General features: G+C 31.3%; 1 protein-coding gene across 1 annotated transcript; it reads left to right on the forward strand.

Annotated features, from left to right (window-relative positions):
• The first annotated feature begins 802 nt into the window (after nucleotides 1-802).
• LOC146537322 (dymeclin) lies at nucleotides 803-14,418 on the forward strand. Its single transcript, XM_085187843.1, has 17 exons — nucleotides 803-938; nucleotides 1,380-1,527; nucleotides 1,803-1,949; nucleotides 2,276-2,399; nucleotides 2,718-2,848; nucleotides 3,210-3,329; nucleotides 3,631-3,767; nucleotides 4,287-4,499; nucleotides 4,824-4,903; nucleotides 6,773-6,895; nucleotides 7,257-7,382; nucleotides 7,949-8,111; nucleotides 9,145-9,243; nucleotides 9,643-9,701; nucleotides 9,937-10,107; nucleotides 12,212-12,337; nucleotides 12,706-14,418. Exons 2-17 carry the CDS (start codon nucleotides 1,388-1,390, stop codon nucleotides 12,853-12,855), a joined length of 2,109 nt encoding a protein of 702 aa, XP_085043969.1. The 5' UTR covers nucleotides 803-938; nucleotides 1,380-1,387; the 3' UTR covers nucleotides 12,856-14,418.
• The last annotated feature ends 9,800 nt before the right edge of the window (nucleotides 14,419-24,218 follow it).

The raw sequence follows: 24,218 nt of genomic DNA on the forward strand, positions 1-24,218 counted from the left end.
GACTGCCGGCGAATAGATTTGTACCATATGTGAAGGAGTTAACAGGCAGAATTGGAAGACCAGTGAAAATTAATATTCCTTCACAGTATGTAGACCTATATAAACTAAAGAGTAACTGTGGCTTAAGATACATTGTTCAAAAAAGGAGAAGCATCTGTGTTGGAGAAACGAACCCATCTCCTATGTCAAGAATGGACGTGTATCAAAGTCAGCTGGGTATAGGTAAAGAGCCGATAAACATTACGTCAGGTCTTATAAATCACAAACCCTCGCTAGGCAGAACTGATATATCCCCAGTATGGTCTGCGAGGTCAAGGAAGCTATCTTAAGGAGAATTCGGTTGCATGGCATATATAAAGAAATTGACGAGTGGTGACAGTGGATAAAGGGAGGTGTTATAAAATAAGAATAATGAAAAAGAAATAAAGAAAAACTTAGGAATATTAATAAAAAGCGTTAAATTTTACTTACCTTATTATACTTACATAAGCTTAAGTAGCTTATTTTTGTACTGTTTTACATGGAAAAAACAGGATTAATATTTATAGCGTTTCCATTACTTTTAAAAGAAATTACCTAAGAATAGGTATTTTCTTAAAATATTTTTATAAAAACTTAATAATTAAACTTGTTTATAATTTAATTAAGTATTTAATATCATATTTATCTTCTTTAAATAATTTACTATTAATGAGTAAACATAAGCAACTTGAAATTTGTGTGTTTTGGAGAATTGACCGAAATATAAATAGTCATAGACAAAAAAAAAGATTATGTTATTAATAAAATACTAGCCTAGAACGTCAATCTTCTATCAACAAATGACATATGCGAATTGACATTTTGCAATGATTTCGTGGCGCAGAATAACAATTACAATAAAACTATAATAAAACTGTGATATATGCTATTTTTTTAATATTATTAAATAATTCAAGGTAATTTATATATAGATTAATAAGAAATAGTTACAAAACTCAAAGTATTATACGTTTTCGAAGCTATAACAAGTGTATCTAATTGTTATAATCAATTTACCGGCCAAGGAGTTCTAATCGTATTATATTATACTGTATTTATTTGAATAAAATATATTTATATCAATTATAAGTATTTCGCTGGTAGTTTTTCTGTTTACTTGTTTTTATTTATCAATAAGGATCTTATTAGTAAGCATCTTACCATTTTTAATAACAATTTTTTTTTTAATATATTTTCATGAGTTAAGTGTATTTGGAATATACTATTGAATACACGAATTACACTACATTTATTCATCTTTATGATGTATTCTGTATAGCGAGATAGGAAAAAAAATGTATGTAAAAAGAGTTATTTCTCCGTTTTTCACTTGCATAATTTTGTTACATTTTTTACAGTTACAAAAATGGGTATAACAGTAAGCAAGTACTCTGATATATCCACAAATGATCTGGTGGCTAGATTTTGTTCAAATGAAATAATTTGTCCCAATGATCCATTTTGGAATCAGTTTTTGGCATTTAATATACAGATACCAACAAATCCGTAAGTAATATATATATTTCCTTCACACTGTTGAGATAAATCTAAATTTGCTTATATCTTTCTTTGTAAATTTATTGGAACAATGCAATATGTGGCATTGTGTTATGCCCCTCAACTGGCTGTGCCTCTAAAATCCAGTGGGTAATTTGAAAGGAGTGTCTAAACAGTATATTCCTTCTGCCTACCCTGCTTTATGTGAGATACAGTATGAAACTGATAAAGGATGTAAGTTAAACAAATTTAATTCTCTTATATTTTTATTATTTTTCTTTCAGTGACGAACAATTAATGTTAGATTCAAGCTCAGAAACATTATTGCAAGAATTTCTTCAAAATAACCCTCAGACTGGTAACCTTGGATCATTAGTACAAGTATTTATTACAAGAGCCACAGAATTACTAGCTGCACCTAATAGTGATAAGTAAATAATTCTTTTAGCTCCACACTGTATTTTATTAATATTATAAATTAATGTTTGTTTTACTTTTACACAAAAACTACTGAACAAATTTAGATCTAAATATACAGTTATTTAGCATCTACAATATAAAAACAATTTATGTAAAAGTTTTTGAATAATTTGGCTATAACTAGCTTATTTTTAACTGACAAAGAGGCGAGTTGCAAAGAAATAAAAATAAATGAAATACTTAGGAAAAGTCATTAATATATTAATAAGTAGGTATAAAGTATTTTTATTTTATATGTAATTTAATTAGATATGTAAACATTATTTTCGTATTTCAGTGTTATGCTAGCATGGCAATGCTATAATACATTGTTTTTAATTCGAGCAGTTGCTAAATATTTAGTGGAGTTGGTGCCAGAGTATGAAGTGTGTAAACATTTGGATGTACAGGCAAGAGTTAATGTAAGTTTGACTTACTTGTTTCCTTTTTAAAATGTTTTATATAATAATTATTTTGAATAATTTGAGCGTTTTTGTAAAGTAATTCTTATTAAGCATCTGACATACTGTACTGTAATACTGTATTTTTTTTACATTTTTATTTACATAGTCTGTTCTTTGAAGGAGATACTAAATGATTAATGTGTGAAAATAAAAAAAAAGAAACATGAAATATGATAAATTTATTTAAAGTAAATAGACTTAAAATAAAACTTTGAGTGTTATACTTTTAATTTATTTTAAATAACATTTGTGTGAATATAAATTGTTTTTCACCAGTCGCCAATACCCCAAGAACAATCGCCTTCATCGTCCCCCCAAGAGAGTGAAGTACCGAAACAAAATGGGGAGAGTCGGGTTGAAATGCTAATGGATGCTTTGATCGGACTTATTATAGATGTACCTATTACGTATGTATATGATTCCTTATTTTTTAGCTTTACACTATATACCGCACAAAGCAGAGAAGACAGAGGGAATCTGGGACCCTAGTGTTATTTTACCATTAAGAAGAAGTAGAAGAAGTATTTCCGAGCTTTTGCGTGTTGAGTGGCGGAACTTAAAGCCGTACTTCGCCTTGTTACCAGATCTAGGAAATGAAAATAATAAATATTTTTCTCGAATGGGAATGAGACCCATAACCATTGCGTTTATGCTACAAATCACATGCTTGAGCTCCTGGGCCACAACGGCCTCCATTTTTTCTTTAACTTCAGTCATTTTTTTCTTTGCAAACAATTATATCTTTTAGTAAAACTTTTTATTTTCCAGTGACAATACATACTACCTACATTTGGAGTGTCTGAACACTCTTCTCGTGCTGATGTCAGTGTATCTATTTGCCGGTGTCCATGGACAAACGAGATTAGTCGAAACATGTTTGATATATAGGTAAGTTATCTAAATTTCTAGAGTATCTTAAGTTGTTACTTATTATTTTCTATCTTTTTTTTGAGAGTAGTTTCTTTTTAGGTAATATTTTTTTTTTGGTTTATTATTAACAGTAGAAAGTATGCTGGTATATTTAATTTTTCTTAGCTTCACGCTGTGTCCGGCACACAGCACGATAGGCAAAGAGAACCCAGTGTTAAAACACTCCAGTCCCCATTTTCTGCATTTTGAATGGCGGAACTCCATGGCGCGCTATGCGACAAGTAGCTTCAAATGGTATGATTATATTTTTAATTTCCAGAACCCTCTTCCAAGGCAGATACAGTATGCATTCTCCGTTATTAATAAAAACTTTATTAAACAACATCTCCTCAATGGCCGCAGCTCCCCCACAATTCGGGGGTCAAGGAGCTGGGAGTTTTCTTATTAATATTGCTTGTAAGTAGCAGGTTCATTTCATTGAAAAGATTACTTGGCTACACATGTATGGCTGTATCCTATAACAGGGTGTCATATTATGACACTTCGTTCCCACGCATCCCCCAATTTTTCAAGATATTGTGTGTTTTTGCCAGAGCGAAAATAATAAATTTTCCCAAGTGGAAGTCGAACTCACAAACGTCGAACTTACAATTAGATACTGTGCCACTGCGCCTGACCGATGTTAATAGTAATATATCAATTGTTCTGGTACAATTATTTTTGTTTAAAGGAACTCGTTAGTAACAGTATGGTAACACTGCAGAAAAACCATACTATATTAAATACCGTTAATATGGTCTGCAGTTAGATATGCTCGAATTGAAAGCTATAATCATATAAATCTTATCAAAAAGTAGCTTCATTAAATATATTTAAAAAAATATATACCCTTTTTACATGATTTAAAATTTTCATACATTTTTACATACCGTTTTTGCTTATTTGTGTGATATTTATTTTCTATATTTTTTTCAGCAAGCCTCTGGAATATTTTATCGCTAGCACCGACAGCAAGACAAACTATATACAGCAATCCACCCACAACAAAACAAGAGTTAATAGAAAGATTGAAAACTGAACATCCTGTAGCTAACCAATCCTGCCTCCTGTTGCTGGCTTTAGCCAATCATTGTATACATGAGGATAATTTGTTTAGGATTTCTTTATTGCACTGTGAGGATAGTGCTGGTAAGAATTTTTTATTATTTTTTACTTTTTGAAACACTTGGGCTATCTTACCAACTAAATTAATTAATACACACATTAAAACTGAACATTCTGTAGCTAACCAAACATGCCTCTTGTTACTGGCTTTAGCCAATCACTGTATATATGAAGATAATTGATTATTAGACTTTAGATTGTGAGGATAGTGCTGGTCATTTTGTGTTTTTTTTTGTTAACTTTTTTGGAAATTTTCTAGCCCCTGACTGGCCTACATAAAAAAAGAATTTTGTTAGGGTTCCATACCTCAAAAAAACAGAACCTTAAAATGATCGTCTTTCTTTTCAGACACGTCAGGCACAACTCCCCATAAAGACACAAACGGCAGTGTCACACAAATAACACCACCCAGAATAGACATGGCGGCGGTAAGTTATTTAAATTAGTTTTTTCTATTATGTTATCTTACATTATGTTCTAAGACTAGGTTCTACCTGTTTTGTTATGCGAGAAAGAGGGTGAAGTTGGTTTTCAATATATTATAAGTGGCTACGCCATAAACGCGATATGATACTGTCATATCCTATCCTATATCTTATAAAACAAAGTCGCTTTTTGTGTCTGTCTGAACTTTCTAACTCTTCTTCTTCTAAACCACCCAACGGATTTGGATGCGGTTTTCACCATTAGATCGAGTATTTCTCAGGGAAGGTTTATATATAGTTTATTATTTGTACATTCTTATGTAAATTAACATAAATACGATAAATGTGTATAAAGTCCTACCCGCTGAGATACTTTGGCGCATGCACTGCTTTAATGGTAAATACTACATGAAAAAAATGTACTGGAGTATTGTTCCTCTTAATAAGATCTACAAAAAACTCCGCGATGGCATATTCGTATCTTTTGAGAATAACGTGTAGTGATCATATTTCTGTCTAAAAATAGTAATTTCAATATATTTTTTATTTTGAGAGATATTTTTCCATAATGGTATTAATCCTTATCCTTTAAAATACTTTATTAAATTTCTACGTTAAACGAAAATAAAATTTGCTTTTTAAACTATTTCGAAATTGCGAATAGTTTTAGAGAAAAACGCATTTAATTATTGACACATTACGCCGTTCACACATCAACTGCATCGAGTCAAGTTTCACTTATCCCTTACTCTCAGCATATAAATAAGTATATTAGTTACGTTGGCCATTTAATGTAGACCAAAACTGTCTTTTCTGTTTTTCATTTTAATAAGTACTTTAGAAGTTGTTACAATATCAAAAAATCCTTGCTGCGAAACGCGCCTCGCGACGTTATGCTTATACAAGCGAGTCCGCCGCGCCCGCCTGCCTTACACGCATCGGTGGTTCAGTGGTAGAATGCTCGCCTGCCACGCGGGCAGCCCGGGTTCAATTCCCGGCCGATGCATTCTATTTAATTTTCGTTACAGGCAGCCACGTAGTGCTTGCTTTTCATCAGGGACAGAATACCCTCTTCAGCATTAACCACAAGCTCGAAAAAAAAAAACCCGCCTGCCTTTATAGCAACGAAGATTTAGATGCGTTTGCACTAATTATATTGGATATAATAATTAATATATTGGATAATTCGAGTTGAATGTATTATTTAATGTCATTTAACTATCTAAAAATAGTAATTTAAATATATTTTAATAAGTACTTGAAAAGATTAGTAGCACAGATTTAAAATTACGGTACCTACTAAAAAATCCTTGCTGTGTGAAACTACGAAAATGCGGGTTGCATTAGGGTTTAATTAATTTTCACATTATCTTAAGTGCTTTGCAAACGTACATTATATGAATAATCCAGTAGTAAAAGCGGGCGAAGCCGCAATAGGGTCGCTAGTAATAAATAAAACGTGTAGTGATAGTCAATTCTTTTAGACTGTTGCCTTCCTTCCTTCTCATCTGCTCATAGCTGCTATGGCCGATCGCACGATATGATTAGAAAAAAAATGTAGTCTTTGATATTTTATTAGGGTCGTTTCTCCCTCCTCTTTCCTCGCTCGACAAGGCAAAGCAAACACACAATGCCTCGAGAATTCGCTGGAAGGCTGAGAACGGAAGTGTCTTAATGAGTTTTAACTCTAGGTTTCCAAGGTTCCTCTGCCTTCTCTGCTGTGTGCGGGATACAACGTTGAGCAAAAAACTTCACTTATATACTTACTTACTAACAATTTATATTAAATTAATAATAATAAGCATATAATTATTATTAATTTAACATAAATTGTTGGTGTTTTTTTATAATGATTATTATTTTTTATTGTAGTTACATAAGGCACTGTGTGCCACAGCAGGGTGTGAACATTCAACACTATTATTATATTTAATGCTACATTCCTGTAAAGCTTATAAACGATATGTCAGTAATAGTCCAAACATTGAACATTTGGTAAGTATTTATAATATACTTTTCGTATTTCTTTTTTTATTTGTAGCTTCAAGTCCTGGGTCAAATATGTATAACAAAACATGTAACTCATTTCTTTACACAGATTCAAAATAAGTTTCCTTTTGTTTGTTAATAATCTTGTAATAAACTACCTATGAAATTTTAGAAGCATAAAATGTGTTGAATGTTTAAAATTTAAACAGCACTTTTTTATTAAACTAATACAAAGATCGATAACTAACTACTTTAAGTATTGATTTTACATCAAAATTATCAAGTGTTTGAACCCGTAATAGTGAAGGTAGTCAAAGTATCTAGTGTCAAGGTAAATGTTATATTATTCATACATAATTTATTCCAGATGGTTCCAATATTACAAGTTTTATACAATGCTCCAGAAAACACATCCCACCACATTTATATGTCTCTTATAGTGCTATTAATATTGACGGAAGATGACGCCTTGATAAAAAACGTACATTTAATTGTAAGTATGGATTTTTTATGTATTGAAAAATAGGTATTGACAACAGAATAATTATATAATAAAAAAAATGTATTTTAAGAAAAGATAGATGACAACAGAATGATTAAAATCAAATAATAATAAGATTTTAAAAAAAGGTTGTTGACAACGCAATGATTAAATTAGATGGATAAAATGAAATGAGATATTACTAAGATTAAAATAGACAAAAAATTAAGCATTTTCTATAAAAAAATGTAGTCGAAACAACTTAGTTTCATTGGGAAAATATTTTTAACGTGATACTGTAACTATAGATGAGAAAGAACAATTAAAAAATAAAGTATTATCTTGAAAATAAACATAAAATTAGTTAAATATGAATGAACATTATTCAAACTTTTTCTTATTTATACCTACTATATCTTTTATACTAATCATACCTTTAAAAGCTTCTCTAGTTCAACTTTATAGAAATTAGTATGTCTGACTTTTTTTTCCTCACAAGAAAAGATCTATATACATTTTTTGACATTTTTTTAACTTTTCTTATTTAAGAAAAATATAATTTTGTTTCTTAATTACAGATGCTAAAAAACCTAACATGGTACACAGAAAGATCAATATCGGAAATATCTTTAGGCGGTCTCACTGTTCTTGTAGTAGTTCGTGCATTGCAATATAACATGGCGCGAGTCAGAGACAAATATTTACACACTAATTGTTTGGCCGCCATCGCTAATATGAGCTGTGAGTTATTTATTTTATTTGTGCTATGAATCATTATTATAAATCAATGTAGATTATTTTTGTTATGAACGAATATTGAAAGGTTGGTTTTGAATCGCTGTTTAAAATTTATTGAATCATTGTTTAATTTTGATAGTATTGGTTTTTTTAAGAATATTATTTAGCGATATGGTTGCTGATTAGATTAATAATAAAAGTAAGTATAAGAAATATAGCTGAATGGTATATTATATGACATAGTGGACGGTCCTAGTAGTATAATGTATGGCTCAAGCCTTTGATAAATATTTACGCACTAAATGTCTGACCGCCATCGCTAATACTGTGATTTTTACTTGTACAATTTTTTGAACATTTTGTATAGAATTTATCTATACTAATATAATAAAGCGGAAGAGTTTGTTTGTTTGTTTGTTTGTTTGTTTGTTTGTTTGTTTGTTTGTTTGTTTGAACGCTAAGATCTCTGGATCTACTGGATCGATTTACTTTGTTTTTGTTTTGTATGAAAGCTGCATTCTTAAGAAGTGCTATAGGCTATATAATATTACATTACACATATATACTAATAAATTAAAATACTTTCTTATTTGACATGCAATTTATTCTGCCGTGTTAATAACAACCGTCGTCGCTACGCGACCGCGTTCGTTACCGCGTCATTTTGATATTCATCCTTATGAAAATAAATATAATAGTCACTTTTAGCATTTTATATAGATTGAAATTATATTTCTATAGAAATTATATTCTTATATTTCAAGCAGGCGTAGCCGCGTGCGGGTCCGCTAGTTATGAATATTGTTGATTCTTTTTATATGAATTGTGGCTGTTTTGTAGGACTAAAATATAAAATATTTATTATTATTAAATATGAATTTATATTGTATTTATAACTGATTTTTGATTGATTTATTTTGATTTGATTGATTGTTTGTTTGTTTAAATTGATATAACTTTCTTAATGTGATTTATCATCAGAAGATATATATGTATATTGTCCTTTTGTTGTAATATAGGTGTTGGTTGTTTATAGGTGAATTTAGAAATCTTCACCCGTATGTAGCGCAGAGATTAGTGTCCCTGTTTGAAACATTAACTAAGAGAAGAGCGAGGCTATGCAGCGAAATAGAAGGTAGCATATATTAGCAATTCTACATATACATATTCTTTTTATTCATATTATAAATACACGGCGCACGATGCCACTGACTGTAACTGTGATGGTTGTGAGTTCAATCCCGTTCAGGGATCATATATTTTAATAAAATATAAAAGGGAAGGCAGATTCCGATGTTGTGTCCCGCCATTCAAACTAATGTGTGTGCCCGCCGAAAAATATTTTAATATATTTAATGTAATAGAAAGACTTATTTTATTACATAATATATATATATGTATAATGTTAACTAAGTTAATAATTTGTTTTGTAAAGTCGTAAATGTCGCCCGGGAGGCGGTAATTATTAATTTATTGCTATATGCATTTTAAAAAAGATATTTATCTTATAATTATTACAAATTTTATTTTTCAGGGGATGATATAAGCAGTATAGAATTGCCGCATCATGCTGAAGAGAAAACAGAAGAGATTGTAAGTTAAATAAATTTATATTTTATTTAAATATATTTGATCCAAAAAAACATTTTTTATATGGACCATCATATTTTTATTATCATAAAAAGAATTTATTTAGCAAACTACAATTTTGTTTCACCAGGGCCTCTCAAAATGAAAATTTTACTATTTGTACTTTTCTTATTTTCCCTATACATACATCTCTTTTCAACTTACAGTATTAACATACATCTATCTCTTTCTTTCTCAGATGGAACATATAGCGGTGCTAGACGAAGTTCTAAGGATGCTTCTAGAAATAATAAATTCATGTCTAACACACCAACTGTCGAACAATTTGAACCTGATATACGCATTGTTATACAAAAAACAACTTTTCCAACAGCACGCCCACCATCATATAGCTCAGAATATAGAAATGGTGAGTTATGGAAGAAAAAAATTCTTTTCATATTTAGAAGTAGTTTTGTATAAAAATATTTTGTATTTTTATATTGAGATTTTTATAAATGGGTGGAGATAACAATATATCCTATATTGACTTACTTACTTGACTTATATTCCTATGTCCCCGAGTTGGGGCAGAGGGCATCCACAGAGTTTCGCCATTTTGCACGATCTTGAGCTTCTCGTTTAATTTCGTTCCAAGTCTTGCCAATCTTTTTCCCCTCGTCTAAAACTGAACGTCTCCAGGTTTGCTTGGGACGGCCACGTTTGCGCTTTCCTTGAGGGTTCCAATCCATTGCCTGCTTCGGAATATGGCCGGGACCTCGGCGCAGCGTGTGCCCAATCCAGTTCCACTTGCGACGTTTGATTTGCTGGTCGATTGGTGATTCTCGGCAAAGTTCACGAAGGATGACATTCGAAATTAGTTCGGGCCAGTGGATACCAAGAATTTGGCGAAGACATCGATTTACGCAAACTTGAAGCTGGTGCGACACAGCTTTGGTTACCTTCCACGTTTCGCAACCATAAAGCAGCACTGACTTTATATTAAAGCCAAAAATTTTGAGTTTAACTCTACGGGTTAATTTACGTGACTGCCAAATGGGTCGTAGCTGCGTGAAAGTTGCTCGAGCCTTGGCAATTCGTGAAGAGATGTCCTGTTCTGTACCTCCTGCTACTGATACGACGCTACCGAGATATGTGAAGTTGTGAACTTGTTCCACAATATCTGTGCCTATTTGCAGCGGTGTTGAGTTCTTGACTCCAGATCTCATCCCTTGAGTCTTTCGAATGTTAATTTTAAGCCCTATTTTAGATGCCTCTAGCTTCAGATCTTCAAGCTTTGACTGCATATCGTTGCGAGTATGGCTAAGTAGGCATATGTCATCAGCATAGTCCAGGTCTTCCAAGACGTCGCTTATTCCCCATTCTATTCCACGGCGCCCCTTTTCACACACATTGCGCATAACATCGTCCAATGCAATCAAGAAGAGGAGAGGTGAGAGGAGGCAACTTTGCCGGACACCGGCATGCACGGTTACATCTTCGGAAAGAAGGCCATCGTGCAGAACTTTGCAAGAGCAACTCTTGTATAAGGCTTGCAGTAAATGTACGATTTTTGGCGGAACACCGATGGTGATCAGGCGGGACCATAAGCTAGACCATCTCAACGTGTCAAAGGCTTTTTCGAAATCGACAAAGGTTAGGTATAGTTCTCTCTGCCATTCTGATGCCTGTTCGAGTATGATGCGGAGGGTGTTGATTTGATCTATGCACGAACGGTTGGGGCGGAAGCCCGCCTGTTCGTTGCGAAGGAGTGGTTCAACGGCTCTTGATAGTCTATCCAAGATGATCTTACAGAAAACCTTAGACGGAACTGAAAGTAAAGTAATTCCTCTCCAGTTGCTGCATTGGCTTAGGTCACCTTTTTTAGGTACAGTTATGAGTAGACCCTTATTCCAGTCCTCAGGAACCTCTTCAGAATCCCAGATCTTATCGATCAAAGGCTTCAGAATCTCAACAGCAGTGGGTAAGTCAGCTTTGAGCATTTCTGCAGTTATAAGGTCGAGTCCTGGTGCTTTTTGGACCTTCAAGGAAAGAATAGCTCTCCTATATTGTACTCGAGTAAATGATTTTATGTAAATGTTTTATGAAATCTGGAGGCATTGCGTGTTGAATAGAGGTACTGAATACCGTGATTAGCCTCTACACCGGAGCGAATAAATGAAAATATCATCATCATCATCATCATCATCATCAACAGCCATCTTTTGTCCACTGTTGGACATAGGCCTTCCCCAATTCTCGCCAAAAAATAAAATAAATAATAATATAAATTTAAATAAATATTTGATTTCCTAGAATGGGTATCGAACCCACAACTATTCACGTTTACAGTTATACACTTGCGCCCCTGAGCCACAACTGGCCTCCTTGTATTTTATATGAACACAATAAATTGGTGTATACTTAATGTGAACTGAGTAACTGATCGTGTTGAGAAAATGCTCTGCCTATTCTCGTAAAAGAGGAATATGTATGTAAATAAAATATATTTTAACTTTTGCACCACTTTCTAGGTAATAGGATATTTTTCGACGCGACTCAAGCGGGTACAAGAGGGTGTTGGCGGTGATTTAGGAGTGGCAGAAGTGTTAGCGTGTATAAAGAAGGGCGCGGAGCAGTGGTCCAGTGATAGGCTTAAGGTAAGATTGCGGGTTCGATTATTAGCAGTGTAATAGACTTTAAAATATGAATGTCCAAACTTTCAATTAGTTTGTAATTTTAATTTCTTAGATTCTTTATGAAAATAAAATAGTGAATTTTTATTGCAAAAAAATATTAAATTTGTCTATGTCTATTGTTCATGCTACATGTAGTGAATTTCATTAATAATGATTATTATTTTTAACTTGAATTATACATCAGAATTAGTAATTTTACAATTTAAATGTAGTAGTACAGCATCGCTACATTGTATTCCGCAACCTATAAGTCAATCACCTACGAAATGTTATGTCAATTAAAGAATGAAATCAAAAACAAATAAAAGATTATATATATATTTACACAGAAATTCCCCGACCTAAAGTTCCGCTACGTAGAGGAGGACAAGCCGGAGGAGTTCTTTACTCCGTACGTGTGGGCGCTCGTGCACGCCTGCGGGAACATATACTGGGCGAGCGAGTGCGGGGCGCGCGCGGGCGGGGAGCTGCTCGCGTGAGGGGAAGGACAGTAAGGAGGAGTGGAGGGGGAATTGGATTGTGTTAATTTTTTTTAAAAGATTTTTATTTTGTGGGTGTGGGATGTAGGAGAAGAATTAATCGCGTGACTAGGGAGGAGGAAGAGAATAGGGGAAAAATTGATTGTCTTCAAAGAGGGTTCAATGATAGAGGAGGCAGCTTCGTCTTATATGCCCGAATGTGAGATTAAGCGTGGCGTTATATTTCGCCTCGCAATTCGAAATGTCTCCAAAATACAGCTAAAAATTGTTAATATCATGTGTTAAATTAATACTGGGTTCCCACTTCCTGAGCTAAGAAGCTAAAGGAAAAGAACATTTAAAATAGACGCTAAATCCAAAAAGTGCAGGTTCAAATCCAACAATTTCAATATATTCTATATCACACATTAAAATTTTATTCTTTTAATCATTTATTAGTATAAAATAACGATTTTAGTTTATTTATTCACTATTTACGTCAGTCATGTTTAAAACTTATTTAATCAGGGTTCCCCATTAATATACTAAGATATTTAAGTCAATTTTATAGAATTATAACCACACTCAGAAATATCTGTTATCACTTAAGTGACATTAATCTTATATACATAATAACAATTAAAAGCTAACTGATATTTTTGAGTATGACAATAACTCTAGTTGCTCTCGATGCTATGTAAATCTTTATTTTAACAAGACTTTTTATTAGTGTAATAGTGTTTCTATATAGACTTATATAGTTGTGTTGAATTGTATTTACTTACGTATATTATATATGAAGAATATCCAAAAATGAAACAATATTTATTAATTTTTTTCATTTAATGTTTATATTAATTTACTAAGATTATGTTAAATATTGCAAAGTCAGATAAAAATAATAAAATACAATATTCCTTCATAACAATAGAATAAAATATTATTTGTTTTTGGATATTTTTTTCTATATATGTAGTAATAAACTCTGGTACCAATTTAGCTCTGTAGTATTTTTGTATTTTATAAATAATTAAATTCCATCATATACATATATCATTATGCACATATATTATAATGTTTTAATTTGACAATTTTCTTTATTATAATAAAAAAATTACCTATCTCTAATATAATAGTCGTAATATTGTATGTTTAATAATAAAAGGAAATTAGCACCCATGTATCACAGTAGTACACTGTAATCGCAATGGTTGTAGGTTCTATACGCATATGAGGCAATGATATTTTAACGTAAAATTATTTTTATTTTAACGCTCGGAAATGATAAAACGGGGCGTTGAGTCCCGCTTCTCAAGACGCAATTTCTCGAAGTTGAGATCGCAGTGTCTTAATACTGGACTCCTGGCTATCCTACTAAGCGTGAAAATGAAAAAAAATCTTTAAAAATAGTATAATTTACTGTCAGCTAAAGATGGGGACATCTTATCTTATCTCCTTTTTATTATTAAATATGCTGTAGATATGTTTTAAATATTAATATTTATAATAATTAACATAAGTTATTTGTAAAAGTTAAGTAGTGTACCAAATCGCAATATAAATTAATAAATAATTATTTAATTATTAATTTCTTTTATTTTTTTAAAAATTTAAATTGACCCTGACCATCATTACCTAGATGTTGTTTTAAATATTGTTAACAAAAAATCCTGCGATTAGGATCAGTATAAAGTCTACCCCTTGTCATACCAATTGATTTCAAATCAAGCAACTAAATTTTAGAGCCAACAGAAAATGTAGTAATCTTACTATGCTTAATTTAAGAAAATATTGGCACTTTTGTGTATTAACTGTACAGAACACAAGATTGGTGATGGATGACTTGGAATGTATTTTATTATAAGAAAACAGTCAAGTGCGAGTAGGACTCGCCCGCCGAAATTCCGTACCGTCCATTTCATTATCGTCAACTTGAAGTATAACTCTCGTGAAAATTTACAAAATTAAGTAATAGTATAATTTATATACCTATAAATCTTCGTTTAGTGGAGTTTTAATTTAAGTGATAATTAACACTTATTTTTTTTTTGCCAAATTTCATAATTCTTGGTCAACAAGAAGTATCTACATTTCAAATATTTACAATTTTAATTAGTTACCTTCAAAATTCTTGAGAAGAATAGTAAGGACAGTCAGACTGATAGAAAACAACTTCAGAAGAAGACAAAATTATTAGTTATTCTCAAGACTATACTTTTCACGATATTATTTATTGTTATAGTTATTTGCTTTTTCATAATTTTCTTATGTTTGATTATTATAATTCTGAGCAATTTCTGTACTACAGACTAATTTTTTATTTACAAATATTAAGACTAAATTTTCAGTTTATTTGTTTCCAAAATGCATTTACATTCTTATTTTATATATTTAAGTCATATAATTTGTAAAATAAAAGTTATGCATTACTTTCACGTTACATACAAATATGAAAGAAATGTAAGTCGTTTAATAAATATACATAAATAAAACATATACAATTACGTGTATTTAAACGTATGTACATATAACATTGATATTTGTTTTAATAGTTACATGGAATGTTTTTTTCTGTTTTTCTGATCTAGTATTATTATTCGATCGCAACTAACACTGGCAACCCCACACAGATCAATCAATCGAAACTAGGAAAGATGTTTTGTGCGCATATAATTGTTTGTTTTTATTAATATTCTAGCATTAAATAAATAGTGAATTCTAGTTTTAATAAAGTTATAGTTAAAAATATACAGTGTTTATGAAAAAAAATAATTTAAGCATTCAATTTGGCAGAATGTGAGGTACGTGCGTTGTTTTTATATTTTGTTCGATATTTAAAAAACGTTAATAGCTAGTGGAATTTAAAAATTCTTTGTCTTTTAAAAGAAAACAAAGAAATAGATTTAATTTTATTTAATGTACAATTTATTATTTTTTTAAGTGTAATAGATTTGCTTTGAATTTATTGTTACAAAGAGCTTTTACGAGCTTAACTTTTAAATTTTGAATATGAATTGTTGATAAAAAATATTTACTTACGTTTTTTATTCCAATTTATAAATTCTTATTATTTATCGGAAGACCCTCATCAATTAATAATCAGCTTAATATTTATGTCAAAGTAAGGAAATTCTTTTTAATTGTGAATATTTTTATTATTTTTAACATTTAAAAGTAATATTTTGTATGCAATTTTACAATTTTCAAATTATTTTCTCATACTTCTAATTCACCATAGAAATTCTAAAATAGTTTTAATACAAACCATATTTATTAACAGAATATTAAACAAACAACTAAGAAAGTATATTATTAATAAATTATTAGTGCACAGATGTGAGGTAAAAAATTTAATAATTTCCTGTACCCTGTACATGTATGTCTGATAGACAAACAAAAGCTAGTGTCACAAAACTCAGATCTACATTTCTGAAATTTGAGATTTTAATCTTACCAAAGCAAGTAAAAAAAAAATTAACTCACAACTCCGCAATAGCCTTAGTGATGTTCATATAAAAAATAATTAAAAAAATATATATCACTTTTGTACATTATAATATTATAATTAAACATATTATAGTAATTAACATTTCAAATCAGTTATATGAAAAGTTTTTAAAATAATATGATAGCTGATCATGTACAGAGTAAAAGGAAAATCCTGCACACAGCAGGGTAAGCAGAAGCAGGAACCTAGTGTTAAGACTCTTCATTCCCCAATTTCAGCCGAATTCTGGAGGTATTACATGTTGAGTGGCGGAACTCGCGCGCTTTGCAAAGTATACTTTATAAATAATGAATTATGGAATAAAAAATATTGAGTGTAGTCATGCTCTGGAGCATGTGCTAGAAGCAGATTGTGTTTGGGTTTGATTCCCATTTAAGGGAATAAAATATTTAACATTTTCATTTCTCCACTCTGGTAATGAAGCAATGTGGCTTTGACTTCTGCCACTCAACATGCAATGCCTGAAGAATTTTGGTGAAATGTAGGGAACACAGTGTCTTAACAACGGAGTGCCTTAATACTAGGTTTCCTGGTTCCCTCCGCCTACTACGTGTCGGATACAGAATGAAGCGAACAAAAATAATAAATACATAACCACATAATCAAAAAGAATAACCGAACACTTAAAAATATAATCTTTTTTCCACAAAAAGCAATAAACCGTTTTTTAAATAAGATAAGCAGTTAACATTTATCTGTTACATAATAGTCATTCCTACATTATCTGTGGGATGCATCGGAATGCATTTATGGTTGTCATATGCCATTAAAATTCCTTTACATAGTGATTTTGCATCACCGGTTTGTTATGCTGGTAATAAAGTTAGAAGCTTAGTTACTTGGTATTTTATATTTGAATCTTAGCTTATAAATGTAATTTATATATTAATAAAAAAATATTATTTGTTGTTTTTTTTAATGATTATGTATAGGAAAGCGAGTGTTTAATCACTTTGATGACATCGTAACCCTGCCAATTACGCAAGTTTTATTGGCATTTCATTTTCACATCGTTATTGAGATCAAGTAATGTAATGTAAATTTTGATTCCACCAGAATCAACTTAAAAAAAATTGTATACATTTTAGTCTATAAATAAAAAAAATATGTTCTCTTAGTATTAAAAATAGTTTTTTCTTCTTCATACAACTCCTTCATTAAAAGATACAAAAACCATATCAATTCATTCTTTTTGTTTGGTGGAACTCAACTTTCTAACTTTTCCTAACAACTACACCAAATCCTGTATTAAATATATCGAAGTGAACCATCCTTGTATAGAGGCCGTCATGCATAAGTAAGTGCAGGCATAAGTATGTGACTGTAACCTCGACTGTCATGGGTTCGATTCCCACTAGGTTAAATAAAGCGCGGCGTTAAGTTCCGCCACTCAGCACACAATGTCTCGAAAATTTGGCGGCTTCGGTTCGATTTACTCAGTTCTATGGCTTATTTTTATTGAAATACCACTGGAAAGATGTTTTCTCATATATTTTATCCTCATAGTAAGCAAATATCGCATGGCAACTGATCGTTAAAATTGTTTCCCGACGGTTTTAAACAGGTTTCATCGTATAACTATAAAGGCTTTACAGGCTATGTCATAGTCAATATTCTTGTTGTAGTTATTGTGATTTTTAGAAAATATAATATTAGTTCATTCATATTTTTTCATACGCGTGGACAAGTCTGGGTCTGACTGCAAACACGAGGGTTTTGTAATTGATCCCCATAAGATGAAAAGAAAATATTAAAAATCATTTATCGAATGTGGGATAGAGAAGGAGTGTCTTAAATCTAGGTTCTCTGACTATTACAGTACGGTCAAAGAGTCGCAGCCGATCTATAGTTAGCTGTACATGTCTGTGCAGATTTAATTTTAGGGTTTTTTTTTTATTTTTGTTTATTTTCTTCCCGAGTGTACAATTCGCAAAAGTTAAAAAAACCTAACTTGATTGCGGCAACGACTTGTACGCGATCGAATTGTACGCGAAACCGGAGCGATAACGCGATAAGCGAGCGAAACCGGAGGTAAGAGTCAGTGTCGTAAGTGTAAACTATTATTTATCCCGCGTACGTTTGAACGCCATATTTAACTGAAAATTATTAGTTACACCGAATTGGTAATGAGCACGAGGTGAATCTCAATGTGTTAGTGCGACTAGCTTTTTAGTTTGGCTTTGTACGAGCTGTTTAAACTTTATTTTGTAGTTGATATATTTAAAAAATGTAGGATTATTAAAATACTAGTGGCAGTATACTGCGGCTCCGCCGTCGTAGTCAAAGAGAAATAAATGACGTGTCGCAACGACATATTCTACAGTTATTTCAGCAGTGGATTACATAGAAATGATTAACGAAAATTAAGAATAGATTTTAACTTACAGCGGCACTGCGAGACGTAGTTTAACATTTAACTAAAATTAAAGTTGAACAAATGTACCTATCCAGTACATCCACCCCCCCCCCCCCCCCCCAGTTCGTGTAATACTTAAAAAAAGAGAGCCTAATGCCCATGATATACATATATATTATATATTTCGTAAAAATATTACTAGAGAATTAATTATACACTATATTAAATATTGTGTATCTTCTATATGTGTATAAACAAACAAACCTTAACATTATATAGGTGTGCTAATTAAATAAATATATACATACCTTTCCTTTTTCGACCACCTGTCATCGTTTCCCGCCACTTTTGACAGTGCATGGCGCGAAATGCGAAGCGCGCGTCGCATTGAGTTCTCAGTTTGAAATATTTTTGTTTATAATCTGCCTTTGATATAGACTCTATGGTGTTGTGTAAAGTTTAATTAATGATACATTTTAATTTAATGTTTATTGTTGTTCGTTTTGTTTTATTAATTAATATTTTGGGGACGTAAAATTGACTTACTAGTTTTGAGTATTAGATTGTGATGTTGTTAAGATATTTCTGACTAAATGCGATTTGTTGTAAGTAAAATACGACCTAAAATGAGTGTCAATATTTACATTACACAAGATGTGGAGTTCCGCCTTCTTTCTTGCAATTTGTTTATTTCGGTATAGTACTGATTAATTAAAATAAATAATTCGGATCGCCAACCATAAAATAAAAACAACAACAATCAAATAAATAATAATAATAATCTGTTGAGTGGAAACCTAATAAAGTTATCGATCACATATTTATAGTTACCAATCTTTTTCGATGATAACGCAATTCCTTTATATACATCTTGACTCTGCGAACTCGCTGTATCTACCGAATTAATTACTTTTAATTCGTAACTCGCCCATTTATACTGTTACGATATTAACGGTCTACCGAGGGCTTTTATAGAATGTTGCCATTAACGTTGCAATACAAAATATCTCAAAAATTCGGCAAAATGTGGGGAATGGAGTTTCTTAACAGTAGGTTCCCTCTGACTACCTTGATATATGTGAATATAGAAATATATAATATATAAAAAAGACATTTTAACTGCATACATAATACCATACGACAACATAAGCATGTAATTTAGTGCTTGTCTAAACATTTATACACAATATAGGTCCTCTTTTATTTATTGTCAAAGAAAAACAAATCCAAAACACTAAGTCTAGATGTCTTCTGTCCTAGACTGCATTTGTTGGATACACGCCAGATTCCAGTTCAATGACCGATCTCTTTTTTTTTTCTTATACGTTTTATATGCATTGCGGATTTGAGATTTCATGCAATTGAAACAACAAAAGACGAGTCTATTTTCTGTCTTCATGTAGATGTCATTAAAACGGTACAATTTATTATTTCTTGCAGCTTCACGCTATTTCCCGCATATCAAAGTATGCATAGAGACTATTGTCAATTTTCGAAACATTCCAGAGGTTCTGGAACATTTCCAGAGGCATGGAAATCTCATGGAAAACTCGAAATGCGTAAAGATAATAAGTTATTTATTTCCCAATATAACAATAATAATAATTTAGCAAAGATTTAGAGATGCATTTGCGTAATACTATTGTTTTCGAATTCGGATAATTACCGTAACTAATGTAAGGTACATTACCTTGAAAATAATGCCGAATGGTTTTCCATTGTAAATATGTCAAGGACTCGTATTATTCGCTTTTGGTTACATAATTAGTTGACACATAATTAAAAGTAAAATTGATGACATTGTTAGGATGTATATATATACCTGATATCAGGGTAGTAAATTCAAATCCTATTTGGGTCATCTATGCTCTAAATTTTCTGTATATTTTAATATCATTCCCCATTCGAGATATTGCGTGTTGATGGCGGAGTTTAACGCTTCGTTCTGCCTTTTTGTTAGACGCTGTACTCCTACGCAACTCTTTATTTTTAGGGTTCCGTACCTCGTTATAATGTAAAAACAGAACCCTAATAGGTACGTCAAGAACTTACCGTTTCTCACTATTTATAAGTTATACTTCCCGTTGACCAATAATCCTGAAATTGTTACGGAAGCATCGATAGACGAATCTGACTCGCACTTAACCGATTTTCTTAAATGAGACCGAAAAGTGTTTTCGCTTAATTCTGGAATTACAGCTGTATAAATTAAAAATGATGATTCACCGCCACCTGCTGGCCCTAACTTATCAATGTTAAAGGAATTATTTTGTTTCACAGCGAAATGTGTTTTAAGAGAGACTCGAATGCAAGCGCAAGTGCCGTCTAATAATAACCGACGAGAAGACGTGTTAATTTTATTATAGTATAAATTGTGAGGGAAATCTCTTCATCCGTTAAACTGGTTTGAGATACAGAAAATATCTACTTTAAAATATATGTAATATGTATGTAATTTATTGGGTGGATTTTCCTTTATGTTAATGTAATATAATTATTTTCTGTCTTCACATATTTTTTTTTGCCATACACTTTTTTAGGCACCTGTGAAATATCAAAGTTATTTTTTCGTGTACCTGTATCTATAGAGGGAAATAATTTTTGTTATTAAATATAATTGCATTTACCTATGGATATCTTAAATTCACACACAGGTCCTGTGGCGAGTTCCATTCCAACGTAATTTCTTCCATATTAAATGGACGCTCAAATACAAATATATTTTCTTAATCCAGTAGTTCCTGGGATTATCGCGTTCAATCAAACGTTCGTTTGACGCTGTACCTATCCCGCAGAAAGGCAGAATAGGGTGAGGGAACCTAATGCTAAGACACTCCGTTCCCCATATTCCGCCGTTTTCTGGATGCATTGCGTGTTGAGTGACGGAACTTAACCCCGCGCGTTGCCTAGACACTAGAGTGAAGAAATGAAAATATAAATTTAAATAAATATTTCAATACTACTATGGCTAGATGACTCTTTTGTGGCACCCCACGACCATCGCGCTCATGGTCAGTCGCTGTCCACTACGCTACAGCCACAATAACGAAACATTTATTCGTGAACACCATCTTTCTTTATTTTCTTTACACTTAAAAATATTTCACGTTGTGAGTTATATTTAGCACCATACAGAAAGCTTTAGTTTTTGTAGACTGCCAGTAGCGAAATACGCTCGTTACGGGACTCGTGATATGTGCTTTTTGTATACATGGTATTTGTATTTTTTTAGTCTTAATTAATTAAAAATAAAAAGTGGATGGGTATAATCTGTGGAGAATGTGTAATGTGCTGTTTATAATCTGTGCAGTGTAAATATCGTTATGACAAATGCGTGTGTTAAATATGTACTTTGAAATATAAAAGAAATATAATTTAATTTTATGTGCTAAGAAATATTTTTCAATTAAAATAATAGATAAATATAAAAGATTCTTTTAGTTTTACAAAAATCTTTTTATAAACTTTCAATTTATTAATATTAGGTAAATTATGTATAAATAATATATTATTATACAATTGGTATAAAACTTAACTTAATAAACTTTTAAGTTCAAATAAAAATATTTCTTCTATATTTTTCTTTTTCCGTATCTTTTTGTACATTGATGAGCGTCTGTATACAAAACGTGCATTTTCTATGTATAGAAGATTTTTTTTAAAAATAAAATCTCAACAACGGTCAGTTTTAAAGAGCGTTCGATGAAACGGAACGCAATGTTTTTGTTCTTCCATTTCAAATACGCAAAGATCAAAGGATATACGGCCAGTATTGTTTTTATTTTCACTTACATCTTAGTTGCTTGTCTGTTTGTAATGTATATACAAATAAAGGGGAATAGATGTACGTCAATCTTCAAGAATCAAAATGAAATGTAAAATGTTTATAAATTTTATCTTTTTTTAGTAATACAGGGAAGAGGCATATAAATAATGACAATGTGCTTTTAATCTTTTTATTAATAAAAAATAATATTTTATATTATTTCCTATGGTCAATAGTGATTTGTTTAACATCATAGTTATTTGAAGTGATTAGCCTCTTGACCTCCCTCAGTGGCATTGTGACGCCCTAACCATGGAACATGAAAAATATAAACAAGAATAGAAAAGAAACTAAGTAGATAAATAAAACATTAATATTGAGATTGTTTTCCTTCCTATTTTAAGTAGAAGATAAAATTTAAAATATGTATACATATTTTAAATTTTATTATTATTAATATAAAGCCATTACAAGCAAGTGTAGTACATACCTTTTTTTTACAAGCATCTGACTGTAAACGCGACGGTGGGCTCGATTCCAACTCAGCGAAACTCATGAAATATTCAATATATTAATTTCCTTGCTCTGGTAACACGCAAAGTGCAGTGTTGAGTGGAAAATGGGAACGGAAGTCTTAATGTGAACGGAGTTTCTTAACACTAGGTTCCCAGGCTCCCTCTTCCTACACTGCTATGCGCAAGATACAGTGTGAAGTTAGAAAAAGTACCTACTATAACAAAATTATAGTTTTTTAAGTGTAATAAATAAAATAATTAGATAAAATTAATACAGTCGCCATTTTGCGAGCAAGTATCGACAAAATGGCGTCTATTCATCACTTAGATGTGTCAGAGGCTTAATTTAGGCCAATTATGAAGTATTCCTGTATTTCCTCATTCCCATTAAATGTCGTATCGCTGGAGTCGCGCCAAGTGATTTTGGTTGTTACGTCATAAATCTCGTGTGTATTTGCTTAATATATATTTCGCGGAAGATGTGCTCTTTTTTATGTTTGTTTTAAACAACTTATATTTGGTACATCGGTGTTACAATATAATTAATTGTTTTATATAAATATTTTTTTTAAATACTTTTGTAATTGGGACATATACCTACCTGCTAAGTTTTTTAAAAAATAAAATAATTAATCTGAAGGTAAAGTAAGTACCTAAGTATGTAGTCTACATTTTTATGCTATAATTATTCGTATTCATATATTTTTAAAAATTTGTATATTCTTTAGGAATTATTATCTACGAAAACTAAAATAAATACTAGACTCCCCGCCGACGCGACGCGTAACATTCGTTGCCATAGCAACGTTTATGTTACATGAATAAACGTTAAACGCGTGGCAAAAAAGTAATAATTATTTTGTTTATCTCATGTAAGAGAGTATTATTACAATTTTCTATATAATTTAATGTCAAAAAAAATGTCCTGTCTTCCTGTTTTAAGGAAAACTGTGCTTTCCTTAAAACAAGGTCCATGATTTTGACCATCGCGTCTTAATTTACTTTTTTTATAGCTCATTGATTAAAATTTTATAGAAAAAATATGTAAAAGAAAACATAAATAATATACATTTTATGTACAGTAATAATTAAAAAAATATAACTTATGTAATTTTAATTACCATTTTTTAAGAAAAATGTAGGTTATATCATTTTGGCACTGGCCTTGTACTCTACTGGTAACTTGCCAAAGTCTCCGTTGCATCCAGTTTTCTGACGTAATGTTGTTTATTTTCGTTT

This window comes from Heliconius melpomene, chromosome 7 (assembly GCF_056956725.1).
Source record: "Heliconius melpomene rosina isolate 202511_hmr_F chromosome 7, ASM5695672v1, whole genome shotgun sequence".
NCBI classification, from domain to species: domain Eukaryota; kingdom Metazoa; phylum Arthropoda; class Insecta; order Lepidoptera; family Nymphalidae; genus Heliconius; species Heliconius melpomene.